The 20108-nt window shown below is 44.5% G+C and overlaps 3 protein-coding genes across 4 annotated transcripts in view; 1 reads left to right on the forward strand and 2 right to left on the reverse strand.

The window, feature by feature from the left end:
• LOC102570455 (probable acyl-CoA dehydrogenase 6) overlaps positions 1 to 3880 on the reverse strand; it is a 180138-nt gene extending 176258 nt beyond the window's left edge. The window contains exon 1 of the mRNA XM_019497759.2: positions 3686 to 3880. Within this exon, the coding sequence (XP_019353304.2) occupies positions 3686 to 3865 (180 nt within the window). The 5' untranslated portion in view covers positions 3866 to 3880. The remainder of the gene's footprint in view (positions 1 to 3685) is intronic.
• A 761-nt stretch (positions 3881 to 4641) lies between these two features.
• LOC102568360 (guanine nucleotide-binding protein G(I)/G(S)/G(O) subunit gamma-11) lies at positions 4642 to 9764 on the reverse strand. The gene is made up of 3 exons (XM_006258450.4): positions 9296 to 9764; positions 9103 to 9205; positions 4642 to 5086 (listed from the first exon to the last, which is right to left on the reverse strand). Exons 2-3 carry the CDS (start codon positions 9196 to 9198, stop codon positions 4961 to 4963), a joined length of 222 nt encoding a protein of 73 aa, XP_006258512.1. The 5' UTR covers positions 9199 to 9205; positions 9296 to 9764; the 3' UTR covers positions 4642 to 4960.
• A 3258-nt stretch (positions 9765 to 13022) lies between these two features.
• TFPI2 (tissue factor pathway inhibitor 2) lies at positions 13023 to 19658 on the forward strand. 2 transcript variants are annotated; one of them, XM_019498107.2, is made up of 5 exons: positions 13023 to 13336; positions 13414 to 13593; positions 15134 to 15313; positions 16489 to 16662; positions 18570 to 19658. In XM_019498107.2, the coding sequence occupies exons 1-5, from the start codon at positions 13222 to 13224 to the stop codon at positions 18647 to 18649; spliced, it is 729 nt and encodes a 242-aa protein (XP_019353652.1). In that variant the 5' UTR covers positions 13023 to 13221; the 3' UTR covers positions 18650 to 19658. The 2 variants fall into 2 exon arrangements, with proteins under 2 accessions (XP_019353652.1, XP_006258519.2); XM_006258457.3 differs by having other exon boundaries at positions 13026 to 13336; positions 18567 to 19658.
• Positions 19659 to 20108: the final 450 nt, after the last annotated feature.

Consider the following 20108-nt stretch of genomic DNA (forward strand, 5'->3'; position numbering starts at 1 on the left):
GCCCCATGGTGAGGGAGGGAGCAGGGCAGAACAAGGGCCAGGCGCTGTCCAGCCAAGGCAGTGAATGGGACCCCATGGTCAGGAGTGGGACGGAGCCACAGGCAACTCATCCAGGGGGTGTGGGAAGGGGTGGGCAGCTCCCCGCCTCTGCGCAAAGCCCCAGGAGAGGCATGGGGTGCATGTGTCCCCCTGATTTGTGCACGATGCAGAGGCAGGTTGCCCACTGTGGGCTCAGGGCCAGGGCAGAGCTAGCCTCTTCCTGGTGGGGGGGGGGGCTGGGCTCAGGGCAGGCTCAGCTGTGCAGGGGGGCAGCAGCAGTGGTGCTGGAAGGGGTAGCTATGGGGGGGGCTAAGGTGAATTTTGGGGTGACTACAGACACCAAATCCCCCCTAACACTGCCCCTACTTGGGGGCTCCCTGGTCTGCTGCCTTTTCCTGAGGAGCCCTGCACTGCAGGGTGGGCAGGGGATACATGGCCAGTGCGGGGCTCCCAAGGGAAAGGCAGCAGAGTGGAGTGCCCGAGCAGAGGCAACACTGGGGGTGGGCTTTGGGGGCCAAAATTCACCTTAGCCCCCACATAGTCACCCCTCCAATCACTGCCACTGCCACCCACCCCACAGAGCTGAGCCCGCTCCAAGCCCAGCCCCACACCAGAAAGTGGCTGGCACTACCCCTGGCCCTGAACCCACAGTGGAAAGCCCATCTCTGCCCCATGCACAAATCCAGGGGGACACATGCCTCTGATGCCTCCCCTAATGGTGCGCAAAGTGGTAAGAAGCTGCCTTCCCTCCTCCCCCCCCACACTCTCTGGGGGGGGCACAGCTCCATCCTGCTCCCAGCCCCAGGGTCCCATTCACTGCCCTGGATGAGCAGCACCTGCCCCTGCCCCACTTCCTCCCTCACTGGGGGGCCTCAACCTTCCCCCCCATTCCTCTTCCCTCCCCCACGCCCCTTCCCCACCACAGACTTACCAGCAGAATTCTGTTCTCCAAGCTGCCTGGCTTCATTCCTATAAATTGGCTATAGGATCGGTATCGGCTTATATGGCTGATTAATAATCAGCTATTGGTATTGGCCAAGAAAATCTTTATTAGCGTACCCCTATAATATAATGAGCCTTTTGACAGCTGTGCTGTGCAGAAAAGGTGGTTAAACTATTAAGAGGCTGTGATGAACCACATAGTTGGTAATGTACTGAGCACACAGGTACCACAATTATATCGTGTTCTCAATCTGTATTTATATATAAAATTTTATTTTAACAGAAATTTCTCCCTTTACCTGTCTTGATGGACCTCATAGTCATATATAATCCACCTAAGCAGCTGTATTCTATATTTCTTATACATTCATTATTTTCATTGAACTCTGTAAGAATATCTTCTTTATCAAGAATTCAGAGTATGGTCCTATTCCCACAAATCAGACCAAAATACTATTGCTTTGTCTTTTCCCTGATGTATTCTACATGAATTATGCATATTTCAAAAAGATCAAAAACAATCATTCTACCTGTTTAGTGTGAAATGTACTTTTGTTTTCTAAACACACACACGAAAACATATACACACTGATTGTGGCAAAGATAGATAATAATAGATCCTAACCATTATCAAATTCTAAAAATGCGTTAAAATCTTCTGGATCTTCATGATTATTTTCTATGCAAATTCTAGCTAGGATTGTCAGTGCTCCCAGATGAAAAAGGGGCTATTCTAATCTATGATTTCCAAAGTAATGTCACACAAAAAATATTATTGAATTAATTGGGAAAATGACAGGTATCTGTTCTTATTACATCAGTTGTGAATTAGCACTTATTACCTATGACAGCAAAGAAATAGAATTTGATCAGAATTTGAGCTACCTAAAATGAACTTTGGGGAGAATCACCTTTTTTTTTTTTTTTTTTTTACCTATAGCATACTCTCCATGAAAAGCAGTTCTTGCCAATGCACACTACAAGCACAAAGATCAGCAACCATGTTACATTAGCAATATTCTAAACAACATTATTTTTAATGTATATAGTTTAGGTAGCAGAAAAACATTAGTATGACCATGTTATAATTTTATTAGCTTTTAAATCCAGGATCTTTTCAGAAAAATCATAAATTGGTTTTGCCAGTTCCTCAAATAACCCTTCTAGCAGTAGCAGCTCCCTTTTATCATAGCAATTTTCTCAGACTAATTAGAAAGGAAAGGACAAAACTCTTTCTTCAATTGCGCTATCAAGTACTCTTAATTTACGCTGATTTTACTAAGAGCATCTCTTAGCATTTGGGCTAAGAGATTAGCCCAAATTTGTAATGCAACTGTTGGACAGATTGGAGGCAATGAATGCAGCGCATTTGGTTATAGTAGATGAACATTTCGTTCTAAACAGAAATGTCAAATGACGGCATTTACAAGAGAGTAATAATTTGTGGGACAGCAATTTAAAAAAAAATATTCAGTTAATGAAACATTACAACTAAGAGTTTCAAGTACATGGTGAAAAGAAAACAGACCTTTGCCTTGTTACAAAGATCTAGAAACAAACTGTATCTGATGCAACTCCACTGACTTTCCTGGAGCTACACCAAGAGCAAATCAGAACCAAATCTATAAATCTAGTTTTTGAGGAGATAAAGAATTGTGAAAAAGATCATGCATATACATGATAATGATAATAATAATACAAAAATGCCCGTTATAATATAAAAAATATGAAGATAAAAAAGGGTTTTAAAAAACATTTTTGTTCCTTTCCCACTATGTTTGATTTGAACATTTCATTCAATTTGGCCAGTGAAAACTCCCACAAATTATTACTCTCTCCAAAATGCCACCATTCGACATTTCTGTTTAGAAATATCAAATATCTGTTTAAATATCCAGCCACTATAACCAAGGTCACTGCCTTCACTGTTTCCAGTCTGGCCCACAGCTGCATTACAAATGTGGGCTAATCTCTGCACTTAGTAAAATCAGCATAAATGAAGAGCTTTTTGACAGTGCAGCTGAAGTAAGACTTTTGCCCTTCATTTTCAAATGAAGGTAAGAGAATTGCTCTGTTAAGAGGGAACAGCTATGATAAAAGAGTTTCACTTGGGTGGAAAGAAGGATGTTTTTATTGTTTTTATGTTTTGCTTGTTTGTTTCTTCTACTCCCTCTCCCCTTCACATAACTGAAGCTGCAGACATGGCCTGGGAATCATCTGTGCAGGAATCAAAGTGTGCTCCCTGTTGCTCCGCCAGCGCGTGCCCGTTCTTATCAGGGTTTGGGGTGTAAATACTAACCTGCATTTTTAAGATTTTATTACATGGCTATTACTACCATTGACTATTGATTATTAAACGTAGGATAACTCCAGAGGCCAAACCTCCTCTAGCTGACATCCCACCAAGTCTTAGGCCAAATAGGTTGGCTGCACTGAGCAGGGCGTTTCGAGGCTGTCCCAGGCCCAGCCGCGGGTGCCTGCAGGCTGGGGCAGCTCCAGCCCCTGTCCCCGCGCCTCTGGCCTGTGCCCCGGCTGTTTCCAACCCCCCCGGGGTCGACATGAACCTTGCACCCCGCAGGCGGGGAGGCTGCGTGTTGTGACCAGGCCGCCAGGCGCCCGCAGGGCAGAGCCCGCCCCGGGGTCCCGCACTGGGCTGCCCCGGGGCCGGGGCCGCTAGCGGCAGGGCCCCCGGGCGGGCCGGTACCTTTCTGAGCGAGGCCCTCAGGGCGCGGTGCTCCTGCGTGTACACGGGGTGGTCCGCGGCCCCCTCCCCCGCCGCCGAGCGGCCGCTGCCCCCGCCCAGGGGCCGGGCCGGGCCGCGCAGCGACCACCGCCGCCGCCGCCATCCTCCGCGCGCCAGCAGCCCGGAGCGCCACAGGGCCATGGCTGCTGCGGGATCAACCCAGCCGCTGCCCCGCGCTGGCGCCAGGCCCGGCCCACGGGCGGGGGCAGGAAAGCGGCACCACCTCCCCCCGCGGGCGGGCGCTGACTTGAGCACGTGTCGCGCGCCCGTGTGCGCGCGTGTGACCTGAGCACACATGGTGTGTGTATGTGTGACCTGAGCACGCATTGTGTGTGTGTGTGTATGGTGTGTGTAACATCACGCATTGTGTGTGAGTGCACCACCTGATCACACATTGTGCGTGTGTGTAATCTGATCATGCATGGTGTGTTTGTGTGTGTAACGTGATCACACACTGTGAGTATGGTAACATTAAGCATTGTGTGTGTGTGTGGAATCTGATCATGCATCATGTGTTTGTATGTGTGCAACCTGATCACACATAGTGCAGGTATGGTGTGTAACATCACGCATTGTGTGTGTGCACAACCAGATCACACGTGTGTGTGTGTAATCTGATCATGTGTGTAACCTAATCACGCATCTTCTGTGCATGTGTCATCTGATCATGCATCGTGTGCGTGTGTGACCTGATCACTCATAGTGTGTGTGTATGGTGTATGCAATATCACATGTTGTGTGTGCGCATGTAACCTAATCATACATCTTATGTGTACATCACACATCATGTATGTAATCTGATCGCACATCATGTGTAATCTGATAACGCATTGCATGTACATGTTCATGTAACCTGGTAACACAGTGCATGTGTGTTTGTGTGTCTGCGTGTGTGTGGAATAAGTTAAAAGCTTGGCTTTCCAGGCAGAAGTTGTTTTTTATTGAAACTACTCAGTATACACAACGGCCGAGACCTGTCATGCTAAGCAGACACTAGAAGGGAATGTCCTTTAGAACAACGTTCAGGATCCGGCCCCTCCAAGGGAAGATCTTCAGCAGACAAAGCCATATCAAGTAGTGAGATATAGCTGTGTCCTACAGAATGAGTAACAAGAGCCTCCTTCTATAAGTGTTTTTTCTTTTTTTTTCTTAGAAAAATCCAAGGACGGATGGAACCGAGGACAGCTAGTCATTCACTAAGGGATAATACTGCACGTTCCAGTTGCAGGAGGGATTTTATGCAATGACACAGCCTCCTTTCTCCTTAAAGGGATTCTTATCTTCAGGAATACCCTTAACCAAAGGATCTTCGCCAGATCTTTCTTCAATGTAATTCTTGATCTCTTCAGAACATTTGGACACCTTAAAGAAAAGAATAAAGATGATTCGGCTTTATAAGTGGCAGTTGTATTCCCCATTAAAATAAGAAGACAACCATTTACTTAATAGTATTCTGTATCTCTTATAGAAAAAGGATCTGATCATGAAAATGCTCCATGTCAGGCACAAAATAGCTGGAGAATTAGTCTTTAAGTTTAAAAAAATAGTTGGAATAACCTCCAAACTTATTAAAACTGAAACGATTTTTAAAATCAAGTTTGTTTTATCTGACTCTATGCTGTAAGATAGGTTCAGTTTTGCTTCCAACCCAGCCAAAAATGTAGGATGTGTCTTTCTCAAGTCTGTGTACCTCATGAAGACAGTCTATCATTTAAAAAAATGGCTAATGAGGCCTCATATTTTGGGTACCAAACTTGAGACACTTTTTAGAAGTTAGATATTTAGAAAGAACACCTAGTGTCACATTCTCCCAGCTCTAGAGCCTTCCTGCTGATGTGGCATAGCTGGGACTCTTCAAGGGCTTGGAGGTATAGTGGGAGGGAAGGTGCTCGGACAATTACCCCCCCCCTGATAATCAGACCTCTTTAAAGTCCCTGAAGTTATGCCCCTTCAATCAGGTATCACTGGAATTTTAGCTAAATTGTACTTGTTTAAAAAAATATGCAACTCAAAAATGTATCTAGGGCTTTTATTACTCAGTAGCAATTACACTCCTGTATGACTACCTCTGTCTTTAATAAGATTACATAAGGCTTAGAATTGCAGTTGCTGCAGAGACAAATCCTCCACTAATTTCAAAATCAAAATAAAAAAATCCTAATTTAATTAGATTAGGATCATAAAAAACTCCCCTTGAGCTCAGTGGAACTTGTGGACAAGTTTTGCAGAATCAGTGAAATTTGAACCCATTTTATATGTTTCCAAAGTCAGTATCATTTCACATGTTTTTTCCAAAACAAGTCGTTTAATAATCTTGTCATAACAAAAATTATCATAGTATAGTGCTACAATAACAAGCAGGCATGTTGAATGAAAAAAAAAAAAATGGATGTGGAAACACATTCCCATTTCCCCAGGTTACCAAAGGTTAGCACAAACAGCAGTTAGTAAAACATCTGATAAATTATGAAAAGCACATTGACCTTGTCCTCAGTGATATTCCAGTTGTGTTATGAATGAATATTTTGCATGAAAAATTCATAGCAAAGTAATATGTTATCTGTTAACATGGGGTGATTAACTCCCTTCCCATTGAGAAAGCCACAATAAAGGAAAAAAAACTGGAGAAATGTATTATGTCCATATTATCTAACATGGAAGGGGCCTGGGGGTGATGGTTTGAGGCCAAGGATGCCATTTGCAAGCTAATAGAACTTGAAGATCCATGGACAACTCAGATTTTGTGGATCCCCCATGCTTCGGTTTCCATTGTTCTCCTCTTTCCCTTGGCCACATAACACTACATACAATTGCAGTGCCGTACCTAGGCTTGTGGCAGCCCCGGGGCAAACTTTTAGTATCGAGCCCCACTTCGCCAGAGACAATGATTTTTTTGTTGCAAGAGCCTTTATCACATCTGTGGTATTGATGTCTTTAAATCATTTGTTCTCAAATGATAACATTGCCAGTCCTGTATATGCACAATACTAAGACTTTTATTCCCCTCAATTTTATTTTTTATCCAATTTTTGGGCTCCCTTTCTGTCTGGGCCCCAGGCGGCCACCCAGTTCACCCATGCCAGTGTCTGGGTCTGTACCAGCGGCAATTTTCCACTGGTATGTAGTGCTACATAGAACAGATGTTTCCCGCCTCCTCCCCATCTCAGTCCCACATACCCCTGAATGCCTGCAGAGTGATAGTTACCCAGAGTCAGCAGAAAGAAGCTTTGACAGACTGACAGGTTCTGGAAAGGGGAGAACTTGACATACTGGGTGTTCTTTGTCTTGCACTAGATTAGGGGATCTACCTTTCCATTACTTACTCAGCTCCTTGGGATACCATCATGACAACAGAACCAAAGGATGTGAAACACTTAAGAGAGGCTCTAATGGACTATAGACTATGAACAGTTAAACCTTAGGCCATAAGAAAGAACCTCTAATTAGAATAAGATCTAATTTCTCATAAGTTATGACTATCTCACTGAACATAGCAACTTGGGCTACAAGTCTTAACACGCATGCCTATCTTTCCCACCATTAGCAGACACATTGATTTCAAGTGGGACAAATAGAAATCAAAATCAAGTGTCTGAGTAAGTTTTTGCTCTGAATAAGGACCCTATTTTATTTCAGTCCAAAAGATGAAGATTCTGTTATACTTTGGTATGAATCTCTACATTTTCCCCCCCAATGAGGATTACTCAATAGGAAATTTCATCACTAGGTTATGTCACAATACTATAGAGGAGGGAATTTTATATTCCATTTAAGTCAAGTAGACTTAAATAAGCACTTTTTTTTTGCTTTTGAAAGGCACGTGGGATATAGATTATATGCATGCATAAAACTTGTATGAAAAAATGTGTGATATTGTTAAGGATAAATGTCAGTAACAAAAATAATAAAATGAAAGAGTGAGAAAAGAAAAATTGAGTGCAATAGTAACCTACCAGTTCTGACATCATGCAGGACCCCCAAATATACAGTCCCCTAAAAGCCTTTGACCTCAAACCATGCTTAAGACCATGGACTTAAGTTATAATAAAAGTGCATTTTAATTTAATCTCTTTTCTTGCTAAATTAATCATTCCTGTGCATCCTAAGAAATATATTTTAGTTGCTTCAGTATTTTTGAAGTGGGGATGAGATGTTTTTGGTGCTTACATAGGGCCTAAACCCTACTGGGTCCATTGGGTGTAGCTGTAATAATACCAACAGTAATCGAGCTAATTACATCACAAGATCTTTTGTATAAGCTAACATGCATCCCTGGCCTCAATATTTCCTGAGCTAAATTCCTGGACCTGCAGACTAAGCACCTATGTAACTTTAGTCACATGATTAATCCCATTTACATCTCATGGGTGCTTAAGTGAATACAGGGTCAAGACCTAAATACAACTCAACATTTTAAATGTAAGGCTCAGTCCTCTTTCCACTCAAATTGATGGGATTCTTATCTATAATGAGAGAAGCAGGTCCAAAGCCTCTGTGCTGAGCGTCCTTCACGTATAGGCAGAGAGAAGTGGTTAACTTTGTTAGCCTGAGAAGGCAAGGTAGATTTGCACCTTGCGTCTGATGAAGTGAGCTCCAGCTCACACAACTCAGTCCTTCACAAAGGACTTATCTCAGCTGCACGCAGGGGGAAACTGAGGCAGAGGAGGAGAAAGGGCGTGCCTAAAGTCATCTAGCTCTAGTATGTAATAGCAGAGGCAAGGAGCAGAATCAAGATCTCTTGTTTTAGGCAGGACAAATCCTGCGTCTGTGCTGGACTGGGTGACCCTGGAGGTGGCAGTCCAGTGCTGTAGCCAGGAGGCCGATTCTGGGAGGCCAGGGCCGGCCCGCACAGCTCTGCTGTAAGTAACCAGCCTCGACAGCTGCTGAGACCAATGGCAGGAGCTGGCGTCTAGGAGCCAACTAAGCCTCTTAGCGCCCAACAAGGGCTTCCCTCCAACACCCTTTATCTCTTCCCGCGCAGTGCGGAGCTCCCGGGTGCCGCCGGCGCTGCCACTTCCGCCGCCTTGCCCCGAGGGCTGGTGGCCCGCCCGCTCCGCGCCCAGAGCTCGGCCCTTTGCAGCTCCCGCTCCCCGCACCGCCGGCTCGGCTCTGCGCAGCCCCAGTGAGCGCTTGGTCCCCTTTCCTGGCCGCGGGACAGGCGTCTCCCCCCGCCGCCCGGCCTGGCTCTCCGGCCCCAGGGGGCTTGTCCCCGGCCCCTGCCCCGACTGCAAACCCTGCGCGGGGCCGGGGCCGGGGCCGCGCCCGCGCCCGCTCCCGCTCCCGCCCGGGGCGCCCCCCGCCGCGGCGCTGCTCGGGGCTGCCAGCCGCCTCCCGGTCGGCGGAGCCCGGCGGGCGCTGCCTGCCTCGCGCTCGCTCACCGCTTCTCTCTGCAACGTCACTTCTTTCTTGAGCTGCTCCACTTCCATCTTCAGCTTGTCCTTCTCGGTCAGATCCTCGATGTTGATCACGGGCATCTTCCCGCTGCGGGCGGGCGGGGGACAGCGTTACCCGAGGGGGGCCGGCGGGTCCCGGTGCCCCCTCCCCGCCCCGCGCCCCGGAGGCAGGACTTACTGTGCTCCGCCGAGCTGTCCCGGGCCCCTCAAGTGGCAACTCCCTCCGCAGCCAGCTGCCTTCGGCACCTTCCCCCGGCCGCTCCCGCTCCTGGCCCCAGCGCCCGCGGGGTTTTAAACCAGCAGCATAATCGCTCCTAAGATGCTTAGACCAAGCGGTTTGACCCCCACCTTGCTGCCTCCCGGGGCATTTACCTTGCCCGCGTGTGCGCGCTCGGCCAGCTCTACATTGCCCTCCCTTCACACCATCCCCGCCTCAGCCCCTCCACGCCCCGGCTGGAGTGGTGCAGCCAGGCAGCCGCTCTTCTGTGTGACCCCGGCAGCAATGGGGGGCTAGGGTGGGAGCCAGGGGTTAATCCACTGAAACCCCCGTGTCCCTAAACTAGCGTGAGCAGGGCGTTAGACCGCTCTGAGCCGTGTCCGCAGGGCGAGGCACGGTCAACGGGCAAGAGGAAGCCGCCTGGAGGAAGCTGCCTCGGAAAGGATGTGTGTCCAGTCATGTTCTCACTCTCGCTCATCTCTTGAAAGGAAACAGGCCTGCTAAGGAAATGGCCGGCCTTTTCCTACGCGGCCACACACCACAACCAAGGCCGCAGAGGAAGTCTGCAGGGAGAAAGGAAGAGGAATATACTCTTCATAGCCCCGGCTGTGAACCGGAAGGCTCTTCAGGTTCCGAATGCTCTCTGCCTTGTCTTTTTCTATTCCAAGAACAAATCTCTTCTTTCCATTCTCTCTCTCTTTCGTATGACATTTTAGGATTACAACATTCATACAACGTCATAGATTAATACCTCAGTTTGATAGCCATTCGACTGCTTCAGGGGTAGCTGCATGGATTGATTTTAGATCACCATTAAATGATCTAATTGGACAATGTCCACAGTCACAACCCAGACTCTTTTTGAATCTCCATTTATGGAGCAGGTGTCCATATTTTCCATGAAGTGTCTTCTTTCCATTCAGTTAACAACATCTGTAAAAATCCAGAAAACGTGATTCATCTGACAACACTTTCCCTGGAGTCACTGCCTTATGGCACAGCCCTCAATCATGCCAGGTGGTATAGGAAGCTCCATGGAAGAGCCCTATGGTTTATCCTGATAATGAAGTCTAGTGAAAGGTTGTTAATCCAGCCTTTCTGTTCTGCTGTTTTCTTCTGTCCTTTGTTTCCCCCCTAAATGGCTTCTTTCCTATTTTTATTACATGAGGACCTAGGAGTCCTAAGCGTAGACGAGGAGCTAATTGTGCTAGGCACTGTACTCAAATAGTTCATAATACCTGGCATTAAAATGTACTGTAAATGCATAACATAATCAAGATCAGAAGCATCCTGCATTAGTAAATGATTTCCAGGGCTAATTTTGCATTAAGTTGCCTTATCATTTGTGCCAGACATTGGGAGCACCAGAGGGAGAGGCCTGCTGAGGGTGGATATAGCCACTTTTTCCTGCATCAGTGGCAGTTTTGAGTGTGGTGGCCAGCTAACCTAGCCTTGTCCAAATCAGGATAGATTGGACCAGAACAGATAACTAGGTAACTACTAATGCTTGAGGCATGATTGGTTCATATATAATAGGAATATGGCGCACACTGCTTGAGGAGTGCTCATTCATATACAATAGGCGTAATCTATTCCGGGTCTGCCAGAAAAAACTGAGTGCATCCATATCCAAAGTTCGCCTTTGGTAGCAGAGCCCTCCTTTCTGCTGATAAGCAAAGTGAGGCTTCTGTCATCATCTGACAGCAGACAGGATGTATCTTTGCTGCTAGAGGTCCCTTCAGCAGCTAGCAACTTCCCCAGGGACATTTCTCACCCTGGTGGCACTGCTGCTAAGTGTAGCCCACAGTGCACACGTTCTGGCAGCTTAGCATTAGCGGCTGTACTTTCACAGCCTTCTGTTAGCATCTTTGTGCCACCTTTTATGCAGCCCTTTATGCCTGGCATAACATATATGAGATTATCCAAGATTATATATAATATTCTTGATTTATTTTGTGGATGGCTGGGAAGCTGCAAGCCTTGGTGCGGGCAGACTGGGCCCCGTGTGCCGGCTGCAGCTGGGAGGCTGCAAACAGCTGCTCCAAGCTCCAGCATGATAGCACGTGGGCACTTTCCAAGGTAGACGTAGTTTTTTCGGCACTCCGGCCAAAAAACGTTGCCTACCCCTGCTCTAAACTATTGCAGACAAAGTTCTTTGGGTGAATCTGATATCTTTTATTAGACCAACTTAAATAGCTGGAGAACAATTTTTAAGCAAGCTTTTGGGTTTTGAACCCGAAAGCTTCAACAGAAGAATTGCTCTAATAGTTTTCTGTAATAAAAAATCAAGTGAAATCTAAGAGCTGGCACTTTCCGAGGGGTGTCTTGAGTCTAAAAAGGTTCAGAACCAGAGATTTATTGAATAACTCTTTAGCTATCTCCTCTTCACATGTATGCCAAGCATAAGCCGTACTCAGGAAATCTAGTTTTTGCTACTTGCCGTGTCAAAATGACTCCAGCAAAAACAAATCCTGTTCAACTTAATCACAAGAAAGCTCTGTTGGCTTCAGTGCAGTAACATTCAAGTAAACCAGATTCCACCTCACAGAACCCTATAGTGTTTGCTATAGTGAGTCTATTATTTTCTTTCCTTTCTTTTACAAACAGTTCCACATATTGACTAATATCTTGTTGCCTAGCTGAAGTTAAGGAAGAAGCAACTGAGTTAATACTTCATTGTACTGAAAGATGATAGACAGGTTTAATTTAAACATTGGTTTGTACATGCATGCTGGTGAAAATAAAAGTTGATACTTGTATGATGACCTTTGTTTTACTGTTTTTGCTAGAAATGGCATTTGAATGGTTTATTTTCCATTCCAAAAAAATCAGATGGATTCTAAAGAACATTTACATCACTTGAGAGTCTGTTAATATTGGAAACATGACATTTTGACTTTGCAAGAAATACAAAATATGGTTTTGCACTTGAGTGATCCAGGCTTTATTACATTTGATATTGCTAATAAGCCCATCTTTAAAAAAGCAAACCAAAAAACCAGGACATCTGTTATTAACAGTCACAGCAATAAGATTACAAACATGACAGATGTGTCCTTGTGGTACTGGCATGGATTGTAGTTCAGTACTTTGATCAACTCACTGAACAGGTCCTTTTTTTCCTATAGCAATTTGAGATATATCTTGAAAAAAAAAGAAAGAAAGCATGGAACAGGAAGAAAGTCTCCGGTGAGACGTTACTGATATTCTCTCAGAAGCCCGGTGCTTTGAGGAGCTCTAAATTGGCTTCTTTTGCTTTGTTAACTCTCTTTTTCTATTTTTTCGGAAAGTGTCTTGTAAGAGCTGTAAAGTCTGTATCTATCACTGCAGGAAAGTCGATTCCTGAATTCTAGTGATTTGTGTCAATTACATATTCTTTCTAAAAGATACAGGTGTACACCCCACTTCACAGCTCAGCGTGCCCTAAGGACGATGCTGAGATGTCACTGATGGAGGGGCTTCTCCAAGTTCTCCTTTTTACTAAGAAATGAAAAACTCCAGAACTCTTGGTTCAGAGATGACACCTTTTATTAGACCCACTAAGAAACCGCAAAAAAGCCGGGGAAGTGCCGGCTCCGCGGCAGAGGGGCGGGGAGGTGCCGGGTAGGACACGGAGGGGCCCCGCGCTGCACCCGCCCCTGGGCGGGATCCGGGACCGTCCCGCCTGCCCCGGCCGGGGGCCCCGCGGGGGCGCCGCCCCCGCTGCTCCCCCCGCTGCTCCCGCGGGTCCCCGTCCCGCCGCCCGCGGGGGCAGAGCAGGGCCTGGCCGGGGGCCGCGTGAATCACAGCTTGCCGCTTTCCCGGCCGACCACGCCCGCGGGCAGGGTCCGGCTGGATATAAGGGGCGGCAGCGCGAGCCCGGCTCAGCCTCCGCGGGTCCTTTGCCCATGGCTGCCTCCCCCCGCCTCGTGCGCTGCCCGCTGATGCCGCTCCCGCTCCCGCTGCTGCTGCTGCTGCTGCCGCCTCGGCCGGCGGCTGCCAAGGCCCCGCAGGCGCTGACAGGTAAGGACGGAGGAGGAGGTGAGGGCTGCCCCTGCCCCTCGCTGCTCCGGGCCTCACGGCGCCACCTCTCCTTGCAGCCGCGCAGCGGAGCTGCCTGCTGCCCGTGGACGACGGCCCGTGCCGGGCGCTGCTGCCGCGCTGGTACTACGACCGCTACACGCAGACCTGCGAGCCCTTCTCCTACGGGGGCTGCCAGGGCAACGCCAACAACTTCGAGAGCTCGGAGGACTGCGAGAAGAGCTGCTGGCTCATCCGGAGTAAGTCCCCGCGGGCCGGGCGCTGGGGCGGGGCGGGGCGGGGCTGGGGGCTTCATCTTCCCAATGCATGACCCGCTGCCATATGCCGGCTTGCAATACAACGGGCCCGCCCGCTTTCTGCAGCCCTGTGTCCCAGCCACCTGATTTCCATAGCTCCTTCTGCCTCCTAAAACTCTTTACCCTGCCCGCCAGCCAGCCCTGCCCGGGGTGACATCACCCACCAGCTTCTGGCAGTGGTTGAAGTCCCTTTCTGCTGCCAAGGGTGCCCCACAGTGCCGCACCTAGACTTCTGGTGGCTCTGGGTTAACTTCTAGTATCCGGCCCTTTTTGCCAGAGATAATGATTTTTTTTTGTTGCAAAAATCTTTATCATATCAGTGGTATTGATGTCTAAATAGTCCATTCTCAATTGATAACATTGCTAGTGCATATATTCATAGATTGTAAGGCTGGAAGGGATCTCAGGGTCCAGCCCCCTGCACCAAGCAGGAACTATGTGCAATATTAAAACTTTTTTTTGCAATTGTAATTTTTTTTTTCATTTTCGGCCCTCCCCCCCTTTCCCTGGGCAGCTGTCCAGTTTGCCCATGCCTGTGTCTGGGTCTGGTGCCACATGGCATATAAAGAGTCATTTCTGACCAGCTGGTTCTAGGCAAGGCAGGAGAAACTCCCTTTGGGGCAGGCAAGGTTCTTCGGGTAGAGGTGATATCTTTTGTTAGACCACCTAAATAGTTAGAAACAAATTCTTTGCAAACTTTCGGGCACAAACACCCTTCTTCCGGCATTGGAATACTGCTGTTAGGAGTTCTCCAAGGTAGAAAAGAAGCTAAAGTAAAGGAGAAGTTGGTGAAGATGCAAATATGTGGACTTGGGGGGGAGGGGAGGGTAGAGAGGGAGGGAAAATGCATCTAGCACTTGAATGCATATACTGCACTAGCCAGTACCTTGTTTGTGTCCCCAGTTCCCGCAAGCTGACCCTCTGAGGGCAGGTGGATGAAGTTTTCCTTCTTCATTGGATTTTGCCAGCTGGTTTTCTCCTTGCTTTTTTTTTCGGTAGGAAGGGATATGCATAGCATGCTGCTAGCCATTGGACTTAAGTTGTAGTTTTTGCTAGCGGACATTCCCACTGAAACTATTTATCTGGGTAAAAAGAATGGAGCTTTCTTGGGACTTTGCTGGCTAAATCAGCACACAATCACTCCACTGGAGGAAAGGAAAAAGGTGGAAGGAGTGATAGGTTTGGCTTCTCATTGTCCTCTACTCCAAATGTTTTTAATGTATCAAAGCCCCTGTTAAAGTTATTAGCTTCCTAATCTGAGGCTTGTTAGTTGTAATAAAGAGTACTCTTAACAGATGTGAATTAGCTATATAGGCGCAAGTTAAATAGAGGCCGAAGATAAATATGTATCACCAGAATTGTATTGTTGTTTCTAAAGTCTCAAGTTACTGAGGATGCATCTTAGACACTGGAAATCATAATTGCTTTATTTTCACTTGTATTTAAATATTTTTCTTTTTTCTTTCTTTTTTTTAAACTTTAGAAGTGCCCAAAATATGCCGGATGGAGGCTGACCCAGGACCATGTCGAAGTTATCTATCAAGATATGCCTTCAACCTAAGTTCAATGATGTGCGAGCCATTTATCTATGGTGGATGCTATGGAAATGACAACAACTTCAGAAAGTACGATTCTTGTATGGAGACATGTGCACCTCAAAAAAGTAATGATTACCTATTTGAATAAAATAAGTTATTTTAATCTGAGGCAGAAGAGAAAAAAATGATGTTCATAAGTTATTTTTCTAATCCTTAACTCTGGACACACCTAAAAGTAGATTTTCACTCTGTTAAATCAGACATTTGCCTGCTGTTAAGAAGTGATTTTTGAGCCAGCTTGGGCATATTATTTTTTGTTTATAGACTTTCAGGTATCATCATGCTGTGTTACTTTTCTTGATATTAATGATCCAAACACCCCACTCAGTTATAATTTATAACATCTATGGATTCCAAGGGGTTGTATGGGTGTAATTGGGAGGTGGTGTGGGGGGGCAGAATTTCTGCATAGAAGCAGTTTAGAATAATAGTGTGATTATTGTGCCTAAGGAGCTAATGTCCAAATATTGAGCACAAGGAAAGGGTGCCTTTCTAAAATTAAAGGCCAGAGTAGTATAGTCATAGGCTGCTTGCTTTTAGCACCTTTATATGCCAATAAATGTTGATTGCCTGCATGTCTCTGAATGATTTACTTCAAGAGAAAAAAAGATAACTATATCTAAACTCAGCCCCCATATTATAGCAGGTGCATAAAACCACCTGTGGATGAATAAAGAGTAATGACAACTGCTTCATTGGTTCAGAGAAAAGCTAGCAACATTTTTCTTAGTGAAAAGTGAATTTTGTTTAGTTTGTTTTTTGCATACCTACCTAACAAATATGCAAATAGGATGGGTAACAGAAACACAGTCCAGATGAGGCAAAAATATAATTTGATTCTTGTGGATAGAATCAGTTCTGATAGACAGCATTTAGTTATATGCATTACTTATTGGAAAATCAAATCATAGAAAGGGTAGATGGCAAAATAATGCCTTTTTAGCCTACTTATCGATTGGGTAAGCAAGCAGGTTTCAGTCCTAAATTATTCCAACTCTTCAACTACCCAGTGCAAAGTACTGCATGTAGAGAAAGAGTCAGAACCTCACTTGTGGTGGTAGTATACTTGTATTCATTAGAATCTGGCAATTCTGGAATGAGGAATGGAAGGAGAGAGACCTAATTGAAGCCACTGGCAACACTCAACCACTTCAAAGGGAACAGGATTGCTTCTTCCATATTTGTTGTGGTTTATGCATTACAAGTCAACTGTACTGAGACCACAGTATTTTTTTTTAAGCTGGCCCCTCACTGTGCTACAGCCCAAAGGATGAAGGACTGTGTTCAGCTTCTATAACTCGCTACTACTACAACTCAAAGAGTAAACTGTGTGAGGAGTTCAGCTACACTGGCTGTGGTGGAAATTCCAATAACTTTGTTAGCAAGACTGATTGTTATAAAGTCTGTAGGAAAGGTAAGATTTGTTACACTTTTATTATCAAAAACACTATATATTAATTAGATACTAGTATTTATGTCAGTTGCCAAAACACATTACAGATATTACACTTGCAACTTCTTGGAGTCAGTATTCTGGTAATTAAGAAGAAAGTGAAGCCTATCCTGAGCATGAGACTAGCTTAAAGTAGAGCCGTGCGTAGACAAAACAAGGGGCGTGTGTGCACAACACTTTGAAGTGGGCTAACTGCTTTTGCACTGCTTTAATGGTGTCGGTGTTTGCATACCTCAGCAGTGTATTGTGCATTAATTCCAGCCAGTGTAGGAAATTCAACTACATAATGCACCTTAAATGTCGTGAGACGCAGAAAACTAAAACTCCTCCAGTATAAAAACTGGAAGTAAAGGGCTGACCCTTTCAACGTTGGGATGAATCCTTGCAGTTGGGATGAAAGCTAATGCAGCTCTTGCGACTGAGGCTAAGATTTCACCCAAAATTTTTTTTATGGGAATCAAGATGAAGTCAGTCAAACTCCTCACGATAGTAAACATTCTTTCCTGGTGGCACTTTCAGGATTGGACCCTGGGCTGAACAGGCCATATTGCTTCTGGCCTGCTGTGCATTATCTGATTTATTTATTTCGTTGCACAGTAACATTACCTGTGGTACAGATTTAGCTAAATTTATATTACTATTATTTGAAACATAGTATAACCACAAATAAATACTTTGGAAACAAAGAGGGAGAGAGGGAAGGCTGAATATTCAGCTCTACTAGTATTTGACTGTTTACCAGGATTAATTCTATAGGCTTTTATTTTTTTTCAAGAAGAGGGGGTGAGGGAAAGGAATTTAAAAAACATCATCCATACTATAACTAAGGCACTAGATAGCAAAGTCCAAGTGCAACACACCAGATTCTGTAGTAATCTGTGGACTTTGAATTTCAATAAGCACTGGTACACCAAAAGGCATTAGTGTCTGTTCTGCTGTGTCCATATTCATTTTCAGACCTTTTGTAATGTGTGGCTTGGGATAGTGCCTGTAAAGAAATATTTCAGGCAACTTAAACACCACCTTGCTCCCTCCCTTTCTCTTTCCCCACACCCCAAGGAATTTCTCACGATGCTTTCTTGTTTTCAGAGCTGATTTGAACCGATTTTTCTTGGAATTAATATATATTTGCAACTGTATGCAACAAAGCTGAATCATCTATTTTAAACTAAAAAAATGCTGCAAAATTGAAAATCTAGGAGGAAGGCAGGGGGGCTGGGGACTGATCATGGAGTATATAGATGCAGATAAGAGAAGCACTTGGGCAAAGCCTTTTGAACAATTTTGAAAAGTGTCCATTTCTCAAGATGTGCTCTGCTGTGCACTCTAAAGGCCTAATCCAAACCCCACTGACACCTGTGGGATTTTGGTCAGGCCCCTAGTGCATTTATCCTAGCATAACTGGATTTGATTATTATGTTTGGTATGCAGTTTACTGACATCATTAACTTTGCGTGAAATAAAAATATGTTTTTTACCTTTGCAAAAGAATTCATTAACTTGCGCACTTTAGCTTTGTTTATTTAATTCTGTTCAAAGAAATATGGCTATGACTTTTTCTAGTGGGGAAAATGTTTTATTTTCATTCTTATATAACTTAAAGTGAAGACATTTTGTCTGCTTTTCCCAAACTGCTTCTTGTTCAGAAAAAGAATGATGAAGGCAAATTGTAGTACTAAAGAAGAATATTTTGGAAAAATTATAGTATGTGAAACAGGGTGCTATTACAGAAAATGTTTTGCAACATTAGTTATAGCTGTTGCTATTAGCCTGGTTGCAACAGCAAATACGATGGGAAAAGTAAGTGAGGAATGATGAAACTTTGTCGTACTATTTCCCTAACTCCATTTCTTTTATTTTCTTAGCAGGGAATAAAAAACCAAGAATCAAGCCTAAAAGTAAAGTCATGAGGAAAATGATGAGAAAACTACAGAAAAATCCCTCGTGAATCTAACCTAAACCTGAAAAATCCCGAATGCACTATTTTGATATAATTTTCCTCTTTTGTAATAACATGTACAGTTTTATATACCAAAAACTAGTTCTGTCTTTCAGAACTTTTTTTTTTTAACATCAGATACAGGTTTGTTTGGTTTTTTTAGACAACTGGTAATGTGAATTGGTTTGAGTTTGGTTTTTCTTCTGTTGTATTGTATCTGCAGTACTACTTTGCTAAAGACCAGATATTTACATTTCCATAATTCTATGGGAAAATGTTACTACTGTGTTGGGAGAATAGTCCAGCTGTTACAAATCTATAAGCTTTGAAATATCCATGATCTCTTTGTTCTGACTAAGGGGAGCACAAAGCAAGATCCCTCCCCGTAATGTGAAATATATCTTTTTACTGAACTGAAAAATAACTGAATCATCCAAGATTGTCTTCAAACCGTTATAGTACTATTGCTGCACATACTTTTGTTATTCTCATGTAAACTAGTCCTCCCTTATAGGGAGCAGTACTGTTGATGTTCCAGGCTTTGATGCACTTTGGTAATACTGAAGTTAAAATAAACTGGTATATGGCTTATCCTGCAAAAAATGGGAGTAGGGTCACTTTGACATTGTTTTTTTTAAGAAAGCAATTAATATTTAAATGTTTGAAATGAAAATGTAGCAATTGCATTTTTGCCTGACAGCTGATACTGCTGCAAAATTATGGTCCAGATCTTCAGGTGGCATAACTTACAATATTTCCATAGTAACTGAAAGAGCTATATTAATTTACACCAGCTGACGATCTAGATTTTCATGTTTACAGAGGAGACTATTAAAGCCTCTAAATGTGGTAGTTTCAGCAAGGTCTCCTGTAATCCCTGTCCTTAATCACGACTGTAATCTTTACATAAAATTGTGCCTTGGGCCATTTAATTGTTTTGTTTTGTTTTTTTAAGAGTCATGCACTTAGCTCATGTAAATTCATATGAACACTAATAAAATGTTTTTGAAAATGAGAACTGTTTTTGTCTCATAAGTATCCCTGAAATAGATGTATAAATGTATTTGTATAACAAATATACCCTCAGGTGTTTCTCTGCATTGATCCCTGGTTCTTGATCTAAAAATATTTCATTGACAGTGGTTACACTCTCTGTCCCTGTGGAATGCGATCATCAACTTCAATACAGATAACACTGCAATACAGATATATATTGACAACTTTTCTAATATTGGGTTAATATTAGAATATAAGAAATGCCCCATCTAACCCAGTTTCCTGTCTGACACAGTGGCAGTGTTGGTTTGGGGAGGGAAGGGGGTGGTGAATGGGGCCTGTCTAGTTTCATCTGGGGTTATTAATGTCCTGGTTGCTGTTGTCCTCAGGTGATATTGAAGTGTTATCAGTGTTGAAGTAGGAACTGCAGTGCTAGCAAAGTCCCTGCCAAGAGATCCCAATGCTAATCTTG

Source organism: Alligator mississippiensis, chromosome 5 (assembly GCF_030867095.1).
Source record: "Alligator mississippiensis isolate rAllMis1 chromosome 5, rAllMis1, whole genome shotgun sequence".
NCBI lineage: Eukaryota > Metazoa > Chordata > Crocodylia > Alligatoridae > Alligator > Alligator mississippiensis.